The sequence below is a fragment of the Condylostylus longicornis genome, unplaced genomic scaffold (genome assembly GCF_029603195.1).
Source record: "Condylostylus longicornis isolate FDR11 unplaced genomic scaffold, ASM2960319v2 ptg000114l, whole genome shotgun sequence".
Lineage (NCBI taxonomy): Eukaryota > Metazoa > Arthropoda > Insecta > Diptera > Dolichopodidae > Condylostylus > Condylostylus longicornis.
Window position 1 is genome coordinate 834,661 of NW_026578082.1, and position 15,285 is coordinate 849,945.

A 15,285-nucleotide genomic window follows, 5' to 3' on the forward strand; every position below is an offset into this window, starting at 1 on the left:
ATACCTAATAAACAATTTAAGATTTTAATTGAGTTCAACCAACTGTAAAGAATTTTCTGAGGAATTAATTATTAAATTCGAGTTTAAAAAGTGAAAAATAATAACTTTAAAGGGATTGGAAGTACTGGTGGTGTATACTTAGATTCTGGTATGTACACGGCCTTAATGTAGTTTGAACTTAAGTTAACACATTGAATTAAAAAAATAATTTGTGCATAATTTTTGTTTCTTACAAATACTTAGTATAATAAAGACTTTTCGCTACAACCAAACTATGTGGGAAAGTATCAACTCATATTTACAATCTTAACCTTTTTCAGTATAAAATATTTACAAAAAAGAAAAACTATTTAAACTACATTTTTCATTCATACGTTTTCGAAAAAAAAATTTACTTCTTACTCAATGTGATTAGTTTATTTTCATTAAAAATCAACCGTAAGATTTCGAAAAAAAAATTATTACAATAATAAAATAACTTTGGATCTTACCATCATCCTTTTCATCGTCACTTAATGGCTGTCGATTTGAGAAAAATAAATCTGGCACAAACTGTCTTAATATATGCTTGATTTTTGTTTTTTCTTGCTTTTGAATACCAGTTTGTCTTTTAACATGATGAATCAACAAATTTGCTGCATCATCTAATATTGTTTTATCTTTATATGGCAAAATTAAATGTGGTCCAACAATTGGCTCCGATGACTCTTCATTTTGCTCATGACGCTAAAAGTAATTTTTTTAAAATGATTATATATTAATTTTTAATTGATAACTCGTACTAACCTCATCATATAACGTTTCGATTTCATTGAATAAACTTTTAGAGCGTAAAGCTTTAATATCATTTGGCTTAAAATTGATAGCTTGATGGTCCAATGATTTTAAGTAATACTTTTCATTTTGCTCTCGCCATTGTTTATTGAAATTCTAAACACATAAAAAATTAAAAAAAAGATTAATAAATTTCGTCAAGTATTTTACAATTTCATCAATAATATAAATTATTTAGTTTACCTTCTGAGCCTCACGCCATTCTTCTTCTTTTGCTTTCAAACGTCTTAAAACTACTGGAACTGCTACAACAGGGTTCTTTTTAAGACCCTGAATAATTTCATTTGCTTTGTCACCATAAATACGTCTTAATGAGCGTTGATGAATAGTTGGTGAGCTACCACCAAGGCAATCATCTAATCTAAATCGTTGAACTTCTTCTGGAGACATACGCGACAATTTTTTTTGTACACCTTCTAATACGCGTATTGTTGAACTATTTGTTTCAATTACAACGTCTAACTCAAAACGCTCGTCTTCAGTCCTGTGAATGGCCCTTGTTTTAGATAATGTTTTTGGTTGTGATTTGAACAATAACAAAAAATGAAACAAAACAAAAGGAAGGAAAAGAAATAGACAAAGCTAAAGGCTGGCAATCAAATTCTTTTTTCTCTTTGTTAAATATTTAGTTTTAGTATTTTTGTTAATACATTTGCGTTTAGAAAAAAAATCAACAATTTTTGAACATTTACGTAGTGAGAGATGCCTATACAAAAGTTATGGTTTAATTTAATAGGTAAAATTGCAAATTTATAAATTTCTAAAACAGTTTCCAGTTAAAGAGTTAAAATATTTTTTACTATAAAAAAAGGAAACTTCTTTTTTTAAACTTTTCCAATAATTAATAATTAACAACATTTTTGTAAAAATAATGAAACAAAATATTTAACAAAAACAAAAACAACTTTAGTAAAAACCAATTCCATTGTCCAAATTGGTTACCATCATATTTACCTATATATGATTTCTTCGAATTGGGTTTTCCTTGATGTGACAAATGTAGAATCTTCACTTGCCCATGTTGGAAATGAAACCCATGTGTCATTTAAAACTTCACGGCATAACTGTGTTCTACCAGAGCATTTCTTAGGTTCTGTTGTTTTAGGAAGCGCACAATAACTAGCTCCCAAACGTTTACAAGATGATAAATCTATTTCTTGAGCCAATTCCCCACCTTGGTTACGGTCTTGTCGTTGGGCTGCATTTAAAGGTATTCCTTCTGGTGCTGTAGCTGGTCCTAAAAATTCTTGGAACCATCTATTCAATTCTGGGAACTTACTTAAAAATGGAGAAACCAATAACTGCAATTCGGATTTTGAAATTATTTCTTGGTTGAATAACGTAAGACATCGTAAGAAATTGTCATAAACTTCTGGACTACGCAAAGCTTTACGAACTTTATCAAAAAATGCGGCATCTGCTAATGTACCATATCGAGAAGCTTCTAAAAACGTCACATCTCTGCTGATTGGTTTATGACGTTTTGTTGGTGGCGCACCACTCTCATCAGGTCTTCGTGATGATATATGAGTGCTAACTAACATTCCGCTATAGCTTGGAGATTTCTTAGATTGTGATAAATTATGACCAGTAAACTTATTATTATTTTGTCGTTCTTTTTCTCTTGGCATATGATAGTCTTTATCATAGTGATCACGATCCATTCGAGACATATTATTTTGATTATTGTTATACGGCTTCATCGGCCCAGGTGCACCAGCAGGAGGTCCATGGGGTATGGTTCCACCTGGAATTTGAGAGGACATAATTTTTTTATGGTCATTGTGCGCTTTGTTCATATATTGAGTTGTTGAATGATTAGTCGCATCTGGAAGAAATTGTCCAAATTCACGTAATAAATCTTCTTGTTGATCAAATAATTTGGCAACTTGAGTATACACTTCAGCTTCCGTCAAAGTTTTTGGCTGTTGAATGTTAGCTCCCTCTTTTAAAACCTTTTGTTCTTTTTGATAAGTGTGTAGAATCTCCAGAAAGCGTTTATATTTTTCAGGTTGATTTTGAAATCGATTCTAAAAAATAATAAGAAATTAATTCATCTAATTAACAATATAATACTAATATTTTATTAGTAAACATCGTTTTTACCTTAATTTTATTGACATAGGTTATTGCGTGATTGAATTCCACTGGTTGATTTTGTTGGCCACCAGATTCACCCATTAATATAGACTGATGAGCTTGAGAAATATGATGTAAATTGTGACCACTAGCAGGTTGATTGTTTATATCGCTTATTGGAGTTTGAGGTCCACCAGAAAACGATGATGTTCTTTCACGGTGGTGTTGTGGCGGCGGTAATGATTGTTGTGCATGATGATCTCTTGAATAATTTGATGGTACTATTGTTTGTTGTGGCACAACACTTTGAGACGGATGAGCTGGAGACTGATGTGGTTGTACCGAATGTGGACCAGAACTCATAGCGCCAGCCACATTTGAAGGCGGTGCAAGCGACCCGCTACCATGCAAATTAGCCGAAATGTTACTATTTACAGACACATTACTGTTGCCTGTAATTGAAACACTTTGATTTGAAGAATGTGTAATAAGATTAACCGGGCCAGAATTTCCACCAGATTGAATTTGATGAACAACCGTTCCACTACTTGGAGTTTTATGAGTAACAGTATTTGAACTAGTTTGTGATATAAGGGAAACAGGAGCTTGATTGGTTGGTTCCCCAGGCATAGAAACTACTGGAACGGATATGCCTTGATCGTTTGATTGTATTTCAATTTTATAACCAGGAGGTAAAAACATATTAAAACCATATATTAATTCGGTATGTCCCTTAAATAAATTTGATACACGTTGAATCACACCAGGAGTATCAATACACTGAGATTTAAATTCTTTCATAATATCCAAAAAATTATTATAAATTTGCGGTTGATCCGCATATTGGAATTTAACTTGATCTAAATAACTAAGAGCATCTTCAACTTTAAGTCTTGGTGGAGGGCCAGGTGGGGGACCAGTTCCTTGTTGTACTTGTGGATTTATTTGAGAGTTAACATTTCCGCCACCAACAGAATTCGCTCCAGTAATTGTTGTTGAACCGACGGAATTGGGTGGTGGTACTCCACCTGCTTTATGTCTCATAACATTGGTGGCACTTGTTACATGAATGGGTCCACTACCAACCGATTGAACATCTGCACCTATTGGTACGCCACCACCACCAATTATAGTACCAGGGCCTCCTTGAGATTGAGATTTTAGCCCAGTATTTATTGGTGTAACATTATAAGCTAAAATATATGAAAATAATTTTTTTTTAGCTCACTTTTTAATAAGAATGCCTAATTTTTAATAAATGTTAATTTTATTATTCAAATTATATACTTACAAGTAGAATATTGCACAGTTTGAGATTGAACAACAGCACCACCACCAACACTTCCAGTAACCTCGGGTACATTTGTTGTTTTTAATACACCAGCTGGAGTTGTTAATTGATATTGTATAGTTGGACCACCATGTTGTTGAGCTATTATACGATGATGTGGTGGACCAGCTCCAGTACCAGCGCCACCACCACCACCAACAGTGCCGCCGCTTCCAGTACGTGAACCAAATTGTATATCATCTCGTTGTCGTTTCATCATTCCCATATAATGATCAATTTTTATAATTTTCTTTATAAAATTTGAATTTTATTGAAAATTTAATTTTTATTTATCTTTTTATTATTAAAATTCTCTATTAGAATTTATATGATTTAGCTTTAATTTTTTTTTTCTTGCAAATTTTTTATTTAAAATTTTATATTAACTTTTTTTATAGATATTATAATTTTTTTTTAATTTATAATTAACATTTAAAATCATTGATTTTTTTTTTTTTTGTTTTCTTACATAGAGAAATGAAAATTAATTTTGGAATCACATTAGTGACCGTTTTATTATTATTATTTGTTGGAAATAAATATTATTGAAGATGTTTTCATGAGTTTTACTCAAAGAATACATCGGAACTCTGAAAGAAAAAAAGAAAAAAATATTTTTAATTAATCAATAAAAAAATTATTATTAATTAAATTTATAATTTTATTTAATTTAAATTTATAACTAAGTATAATATTTAATGTAACAGCTTTTAAAAACCTAATAACTTTAAGAAGTCTAACAGTTCCTAAACTAAAAAATTATATGGTATTTTTATGCCCCATAAACAAGGATTTTGAAGTTTTATAACAGTAAGATAACAGATAACATTTTTTTTATTATAGGTACCTGCTTAAAATAATATTTAAAATGAAATAATAAAAAACAGGTAGGTATCTTCTACAGTAAGTTCACAATTATTGCATTATGCATAAATGTGTAATAAAAAAAACTATTATTTATATTATAATTTAATCAGAAAGAAAAAAAAAAATTTCATTTAAATTTAAAATGAATTTAAAACATAGCTTTTCTATTACATAATTGTGTGTATACATACAATGTATATTACTACTTATTTTATATTATAAATAAAATTTACATACAAAAATTTAATTAAATATCGTTAATTTAATATAAAATTTTTTTATTAGAAAACTTTTTCTCCTCTTTGTAATTGGATTGATGACGTAAGATAAATAAGTAAACAAACATTACATGATCGAAGATAAATTTAAAACAAAAAAGCTAAGTTTGTACATAGATACAACTAATGTGTACGTAAGTATGTACATACTCATGGATATAATAGATATGCATATATATAAATATATTATTTACACACATATATACATACATAATATACGTAGTTCATATTGTAATTTGAGGTTATGTAAATTATCAACAAACAAAACATGTACAACCTATACATTCATATATAACAATGTATTATAATTTTTTTTTTTTATAAAATTTTCATTTATTTGTAATAAAATAACAATTTTTTTCTATTTATAGATTTATTTTAAATATTTAAGTAAATAATTTAAAAAATTATTACATATTAAAAATACATTGCATGTAACCATTAGCAAAACATTTTCATATACAAACATACATACAAATAAACAAACAGCAAATTCTAACCTATAAAATGTTGGTATGAAAAATTTTGTTTGTTTATAAAATGTAAATGCGCAATTTATTATTAAAAAAAAAAAGAAATAAGAACAGCAAAAAAAATAAAACTAGAAAAAAAAACATACAAAACAGACAAATTTAAAAGAAGGTTAAATTATTAATAAAGCTAAAAAAAAAAATTAATTTTCGGTACAGTTTTCTTTTAGTTTAATATGTTGAATACTACTTGCTTTTTTAATTCCGTTTTTTTAGGTTATGTATGGTCACGAAACACAGGTAAATAAGTATGCATATTGTAAATATGAAAGTATTTATATATTTATACATACATATATATAGTAATAGTTTCACTATAAAAGAAATTTTTTAAGCATGAAATTTAGCTAAATTATAAATTCATAAAATTAAAGACACAAAAAATGAGAAGAAAATGGATAAATTTAATAAAGTTATAATAACAGTATAACAGTATTTTTAATCATACGAATATGAATATTCATACTTAGATGATAGTTCGTTGGTTAATAGAAAAATAGTTAAGAGGAAAAAATTTCTCAAAAAATATAATATATTATAATAATCTATATGTGTATAATAATAAATTTATATATATACATATGTATATACATATGATTATGTATTTAGGTACATAAATATACTGCTTTATTCAATCAGTTTAAAAATATTGTAATTTTAAATATATATTTTCTAAATTTATATTTTATTTACATATGTATGTACAATTATAACATTTATTTGCAACTAATATATGTAGGTATGGATGTATAAGATACATACATATATTTCTTTAAGTATAATGTATAATCATTTTCACATTATGTATAATCTTATAACATTTGTATGGACATATATATACTTATATATACAATATACTATTATGTATACGTACTTATAAATATATTTAAAATTAAATAAGAAGGGTTACCTTATCATATTCAACTACCACGTTATTATATACTGGCTTATAATATGTATACATATTATATTTATATACATATATATATATATATGCATACATATAATGTAAAGGTATAATGTAATATATGTATACATATACACATATAATGTAAAGGCAAAGAAAAAAACTTTGTTTCCTTAAAAAAAAAAAACACACAAAATTGTGTTAAAATCGCTAAAGCATATCCTAAAGGTGAAAATAATAATGTTCCGTAAAAAAAAATTTAAAAGTAATAAAAATAAACAATTATAACAGTTATAAAATGTGAAAATATAAACTAGCAGCTGGAAAAAAAAAACTCGCACTACCGAAAATTAAAATAATTTTTCTAACTTCTTATTCATTTTCAAAATAAGGCAAATTTAAATTTGTTTTCCAGTAAATCAGGGAATTCATTCATATTACAATGGCAACTTGTTATAAAACTATAAATTATCATATGTATATATATGTAGTTATATCAGTACTACATTCATATAACATTGTGGCGATTATGGTACAAGCTCTTAAAATTTTCATTCAAATTTTTATAATAACAAAAGTTTGTTAGAACAGAAATTTTAAAAAATGATTAAAATACTTAAAATTTATATAAATTTATTTGTAATTTTTTAATAACAAAAAGGAATAGGTGTCTACGCCATCTATGTACATATATTGCATCCATATTTAACTGAATAGGTACATATGTATGTCACAATAAAACTTAAAGATAAAAAAAAAAATTATAATGTAATAAAAAAGATCCCTCTTTTAAAAATTTTTTTTTTATTAAAAAGTTTATGTATGCGCTTCACTCTTAATTTTACGTTTACAATTTTTCTCTTTTCCTTTGTGTTTCATTACAAAAAAAAAAAAATTCTCATTCACTTACAAGAAAACAAAAATAAAACACAACCAACAAACAAAAGAAGAAAAAAAAAAAAGAAATAAACGAGAATAAATAAAGGTCATTGTACAGTTATCACAAATGTCATCAATTTATTATTAAGTATGTGCTTTATAAGAACATCAACACGGGAACAAAACAATTACGAATAAACGCATTACATGTAAAAAAGTAAAAAAAAAAAAAAAACAAAGTAACAAAGAAAAAACAATTAAAACAAATACTGAACATGTTCAATTAATTGATTTTCAAATTGCAATTTTATTATTTTAAAATTTAATTAATTTTCCTTTAAATTTCTTTATCAATAATTCAAAAATAATATTATTAATATAATATATATATGTATCTGCATAAATATATGCACATGTTGTAGCTATATAAAATATACAGTGTTGTATCTTTGAAATTATGAATATGTACAAAAACTACACAGACACAGCCTCACACACACATTTCATATTTAAAAAAAAAATTTATGTTTTTATTTTATACTCCAATTACCATAATAACAAGTACATATACTAAAATTTCCTCAAAATTGATAAGATAAAAGAGAAAAATTCGAAAAAAAATTAAAAACAAAAACAAATAAATATGTAGGTATTTTCATAATACCTATGAAAATGGTATATCATAAGTATCTACAGTGTGTTTCACGAATATTAATCTTAAAATTTAATTCGTAATATTTAATACAAAATATTTTCAAAAGAATTCTTATCATATCACAAAACAATATTGGAGAGGAAAAAACATTTACGGATTAAAGAATATACAATGATAATAGTAAATGACTCCGTCAAAAAATATCAGAAAACTGAGATTTTTGTAAAAAAATATTATTGAATATAAAATTATGTTTGCATTTTTTAGCCACGTTTATCGTATATCTGTAAATGTAATTATTTGTAAAACATGAGCAAAAATACGGTCACATTTGATTATTCTTACGATAAAATTTAATTTTATTATTTTTTAATTTTAGTATTCTTTTGCAATTATTGACATTGGTTAATTGTTATTGTTATACACTTTGAAAAATAAAATTTTATTTCTTTAATTTAAATTAGTAAAACAGTAATTTTTTGAATGATATAAATTGGTATGTTCATCAAATTATGTTATTTATACAAATAGTATTTTACAAAAAAAAAATTTTCGAAGAACTATTTATTAAAATTTAAAATTACCTATATAATTTAAAAAATAAAAAAAAAAAATCCAAATTTTACACGTTTTAATTAAAATAGCTCTAATTACGATTAAGTGCTATAAATACTTAAGTGCAATTATTTGAAATTAATATTATTTACAAATAAATAAAATAAAATTTAATTATATAATTTTAATCATGTTAATATCAACATTATTATTTATATATTTCATAATAAAACAATATTTTTTCACTTATAAAATTTACCGGCAAGAATTATAGCGATAAAAGCCAAGAGAGAAAAGATTAAGACTAAAATCGTAACAAAATAAAAAAAAAATTATAAATAATATCTATATAAATAGGTATAACATTAACATTGATAAAATAACATTAACATTTATGCATATAATATAATGTATGTATATTTTAAGATAGAAAGATATCTACTTGGGTATTTCTATAAAAAAAAATAATCTTTAATGTTATCCTAAACCACAAGAATATTGTTATCACAAAAAAAAAAAAATTTGCGATAATTACTTTTAGTTGCTATTTTTATTGTTATGTACTTATTATATATACATACATACACATAACATTAATATTGTTGTTTTTTATTTTTGTCTCTGTGTCATGGCTGTTATTGTTATTGATAATTTTAATTTTCTTTTTTTTCTTCTTCTCATTTTTATTATTATGCATTGTGAATTGAAAAAAAAATAATAAAAAATATTGTTATTAATAACATTTATATATGTATATACATATATATTATGTGCAGCTTATATATACACATATATATAGGTACATTTTATTATATATGCGTATAAAAATAAATTATATTATTAATACATAGTAAAATGTTCTATATATTTACAAGAAAGTAGTAAAATATAAAAAAAAAACTTATCAAACTGTATATCTCTGCACATAAAATTCCGAATCTATATAAATTAATATAGAAAATATAGAAAATTCCTATATACATATGACCATGTATAATTAAATATATATATACATAATATGTAATATATAACAGAAATATATTTTTTAGTTAAAATTGGAATTAAAAATAAACCGCATGCAGAGTTTTTTAGTATTTTATTTATAGAATATTTTTTTTTTTTATTTATAAGAATACTAAATACTTATGTACGTGGGTATATGCATGCATTTATAAATATTATTCCTAATTATATAATAACAATAATAATAACAAAAAAAAAAGTGCATTATCGTTTTGATGGAAAAAAAATAAAATATTTTAATTTTTTTTCGAAAATAATTTAACAAAATTCCAAAATTCGTTTTGTAAATGAAAAGTTCTAATTAAAAAAAAACTAAAAATAACCATGTACAAAATATAAAAACAAAAATTTAATAAAATACGATTAACGCCTAAATATTACCCACCCACACTCACTTTATTTATTTTATTTACTTACTTATTTTTTTTTTGTTTCGTTTCTTGCAATAATAATTAATAAAGAATAAAATACAATAATTTTTACTCTATTATAAAAGAGAAAGAGAAACGAAATACATTTTAGGTGGATTAAATTATTGAATTTATTACAAAATTTATTAATTTATTTTAATTAATTACAAGAGTGCAGTGTGATCGTTTTATATTTATTAGAGTTAAGAGTTGAATGTTTTTTTTGAAAAACAACAAATCATATTACGATGCGTTGGCGTTCTTGTCTAGATTTTTTTTTTTGGTGACGAATACACACTTATAAATATATGAATCATAAAAATTATAAATATATTTTTGTATTTCATATATAAATTGTATGTTATGTATAAATAAATGCATATATTATAATATTTATATTAATGCATATACTTTTAAATTTTTCAAGCGGACAAATTCAATTAAGAAATATTTTTGTAAATAATATGAAATTATTTTCATATTAATAATTAAAAAAATAAATAATATTTATTGATTATTTAAGAAAAAACAAATTCGTAATTCGTAAATTTTATATATGCACATGTAGTACGTGTGTGATCTGCTTAAATTAAATTATAGAAAATATTAGGACTAACAGATAAAATCTCAACATTATTGTTATACATGTTTAATGTAAAAGTCTACAGATTCTCTGTAAATAAAAATCTAATCTAATAAGTCGCAACAAAATATTTCAATATGTAAATACAAAAAATATTTAAAATGGATTCTTCAATATTAGACTTCTCGAATTTTTTCTGCAAAATATGAACAGAAATAAATATTTTCAAGACCAACTAAGAGATATAAAAAGTTTAGCAGCTGAATGAACCTGTTACTAATCAATACCCATTAAATTTTAATAATTTGAAAGTATAATTTGAGTCCAAATCCCTATACCGGTTAAATTCAAACGAAGTCAGTTTCTGTTACATGAAGTGTCAAAGATAATTAAAGCATAAAAAGTCAAGGACCGAAGAAATTCCCATTTTGGTTATTTTTTTGTATATAATAAAATGCTATAAAGTTCCACATACATATTTTATAAATATACATACGAAATTGATTTTGAAAAAAGGAATATTCCAACTTCATATAAAATTAAATTTATTTAAGTTCTAATAAAAGAAGCTTGTTTACAAAAAAAAAAAAAAAAAACTGTTATTTGTATGTATTGGGAAAAAAAGCAAAAAAGTAGATACGAAACAAGATATGACTTCTAAGTACACAAATTTTCATAGTTACTTCAAAAATAAAATAAAAAAAACTACCCTTATCTTATGTGATACAAATTAAAAATAACAAGAGATAAAAAAAAAAATTAATTATACCGCAATTTTAGCCGCATAATTAAGTGCTTTTTAATAATTTTCTTTTTTTTTTTCTTAGAAATGTTTTTCTTTTTTTATTCAGTTTTACTATTTTAGTTCCGCTCTAATTAATTTAATTTCACAGATGGGACCTTGAATTAAAATTTGTTTAGAATTTTGAAAATTGATTAAAGACATTAAGTATATATATATATGAACATGTAAAAGTAGTTGTTTGGAGGTAAATAAAATTTGAAATCAATACAGGGGTAGGAAATTTTAAATCCAACCTTATCACCATTAACGAAACAAAGGCACTAACGACGAAAATTTCGAGAAATTTGCAATTTTTGGAAAATTTCAAATGAATGTAATTCCCGTAATTAACGTCAATTTATTAAGAATATTAATATAATAATCAACTTCTATTATCTTTACATGTACAAAACTCCCAACCAACATAAACCAGTAGAATTGAGTAGTTATGAATATTTATTGCGATTGATAACTCTACATGACATTTTTATATGTAACCGTCAAATGATTAATACTCGAATTTTAAAAACATTATTATTTACAAGCAATATAATAAGGATTTCTTCTACAATAATCTACACAAAACAGCATTCCAATTATAAACTTGTTCGAGGTAGGAGTTAATAGGGACCCAAGGTAGAATTGCTACCTTAATTCTATTTACAAATTTAAAAATATTCATACAATTTAATTTTCATATTTAAATCATGCACCAAAAGAAAAAAATATGCTTTAGAATATAATTTTAATTGATTACGTAAAATATTTAAAATAATCAAGTGTTTAGAATAAGTAAATAAAAACTCCGATATTTATTTATTAAAAAAAAAAACATAAATAAATAAAAAATATTGAAAAAAGCTTTAAAACAACCAAAAAAAAAATTAAAAATATAAACGGAAATATTAAAAACAAAGTCATTTGGTCTGTCGTATCTTTTACTTTTATGATTACAAATTAAAATAAAAATATTGTATATTTGTAAAATTATCAAAAAATTAGAAAAAAAAATAAACAAATAAATAAATAAAAAAACCGAATAGAACCGAATTTCCATGTGATTTTCATTTTTTTTTTTTTGTTTTATTTGTTAAAATCATAATATGTAAGTATAACAAATTATCAATATAATTTTGTTATACTTATTAATAAAAAAAAATAAAATAAATACCTAGCTACTTAAGGTACAAATTTCATATGACATAATTAAAATTTCAAGTGTGTGTGTGTGTGCACATATAAATAAAATTAGATTAAATTAATTATTTATTTATTTTTTCTTTGCATTTAATAATTCAATTAAAGAAAACACAATATTCATAATGAATTTATTATTTTAAAAAGTAAACATTTAATAAAAATTAACCTATTAAAGGTTTTATACAATAAAGTTTTATAAAGAAAAAAGAAATTATTAATAGAGTGTCTCCATACCATAACTAAAATGAATAATTTCAAGTAAATCTATGTAAAATACGGCACCGGATGTCCCATATGACCAGATTAATTCATGTGTTTTCAATGAAAAATAACCTTGAAACCTTAAAACCCATAATGTCGATGGTCAAACAACAATGTAAAATTAAATACTTTCCGAATACATTTTTAATTAGTATTTATTATAATACTAATAAGCATTATCTCTATTGTGCAATGGCAAAAAACAAACATTTTATTGTTTTGACATTGAGAACCGCAATAAATCATATATGAAATGTCAAAAATGAAAACACGAAAAGCAAACAAAGAGAGAAATGAAGCACTCGTTATTAATTTATAAAAATTTAAATATATGTATGTATGTACTTAATATTAGAAAAAATTTGACATGAAAATTGATTAAAGAAATTCTCAGGTTATTTAAAATATAGACTCTCTTTAATTAACACAAATTTTTAATTAAAAATTTGTTCCAAATTTAATTTCACATAAAGAAATTTCTTTTTTCGTTCTTTTAATAAATTGGTCATCCCAACAATAAAAAATATAACCGAAATTGAAATTGAGCACAAAAAAGTAATTTTAAACCATATTTAAAGTTCGGTTTCCGACATTTGACATAAGTTGAACAATCTTTGATATGGTCTAAGTTAACTCAAATAAAAACTTAGATATAAAATTTGATCAAATAGACCAATCAACTTCCTATCACGAAAAGAACGCTTTCCCTATTGAAAACTTAAAATATGAAATTTTTCTACCATCACTTCACTTCTCTTAATGCATTACATATCATGTATATCGAAAAATAAATGTCTACAAAAAAAAATAATATTTAATATTAATTTAATTAGAAGAATTTGTCAAAAATCACACATCAAAATTTAAACATAATACCCCACCAAAATATGTGTAAATTTGTAAAAAAAAAAAAAAAAAAATGGTAACAGGAAATATCAATATGTAGATTTACTTGTAAATTCTATATTGTTTACATTTTTTTTTTTTGTATAAACCGTACCAAACTCATATGATCTGATGTAGATGTATAAAAATTTGATACATTTAATATATACATATATAGATGGCCTTAGTTTATTATTGATAATGATCTAAATAGTTCTTTATATATGTAGAGATATGTACATATTTACATATACATAAAGAATTATTTATAAAATGTTTTAAGATGTCAAAGATAAGAATAAGTAAGTACGTAAGTATACCAAATAAAAAAAATTATAACGATAATCGCACATGAAAGAGATTTTCTGCTTGGTTATTACAGGAAATAGTAATTATTTTTTTTTATTATGAAAGAAAACTTCTGTTTTTTAAAATTCTAAATTGAATTGAATTTAAGAAAGAGTAAGAGAGCAACAAAATAATTGAACTTCAATGCTATTCTTTTAATATATGTATCTAATCTACATACATATATACCAATATATATATGTACTCATTACTGATTTTTATTTTTCCCCCCAAAAAAGGTCAAGATATTTATTATTTCATTTTGTTTTGAAATATTTTTATATTATATTACAAATTCACAAATAAGCAAAGGTGGTTAATTAAGTTGGTAGTGGTAATTTTTTTTATAAAGTAAAAGTATAGGTACAATGAATTTATACCTACATAATTTGAAGTCTCTTAAAAATTTTCATCTAAAAAATTTTTAACACAACAAACCTACCAAAAACCAACCAAACCCAAACCAAATCACATCTTTTATTTCTTTGAGCATTTTTTTTTTTTATTGTATTTTTCTTTTCTTGTAAATGAGTGAATGATTCGCATATTAAATGTGAATGAATAAAAAAAGGAAATAATATAAAAATGATTTTTAATGTGCGATCATTATTATTATACACATGTGAATAAAAGAGAGAGAGAGAGAGAGAGAGCGATTTTTCTTTGTTTTATTTTCTTTTATATTTTTTTTTTTTTATTATTTTATTTTCTATTTTGAACTTTTTAATAATAATAAAATAAAAATTTTTCCATAGGGGAATTTTATAATATTATTAAAGTGTGTTGTTATTGTTTTTTTTAATGTACACAATATTGTACACACTTCCATATATATATAAAAAAAGATAAATAAGAAAAAAATAAAAAAGTCGATTGT

The 15,285-nt window shown here is 23.6% G+C and overlaps 1 protein-coding gene across 2 annotated transcripts in view; it reads right to left on the reverse strand.

Moving 5' to 3' along the window:
• LOC129614659 (uncharacterized) overlaps window positions 1-15,285 on the reverse strand; it is a 36,558-nt gene that overhangs the window by 14,518 nt on the left and 6,755 nt on the right. Inside the window, exons 2-7 of one of the 2 annotated variants that reach the window (XM_055529390.1) lie at window positions 4,205-4,833; window positions 2,941-4,106; window positions 1,789-2,864; window positions 1,018-1,318; window positions 787-930; window positions 492-726 (exon numbers count right to left, since the gene is read on the reverse strand). In XM_055529390.1, coding sequence (XP_055385365.1) covers window positions 492-726; window positions 787-930; window positions 1,018-1,318; window positions 1,789-2,864; window positions 2,941-4,106; window positions 4,205-4,469 — 3,187 coding nt within the window. In that variant the 5' untranslated portion in view covers window positions 4,470-4,833. Of the gene's footprint in view, window positions 1-491; window positions 727-786; window positions 931-1,017; window positions 1,331-1,788; window positions 2,865-2,940; window positions 4,107-4,204; window positions 4,834-15,285 lie in introns of both variants that reach the window. The other variant, XM_055529389.1, reaches the window with a different exon arrangement.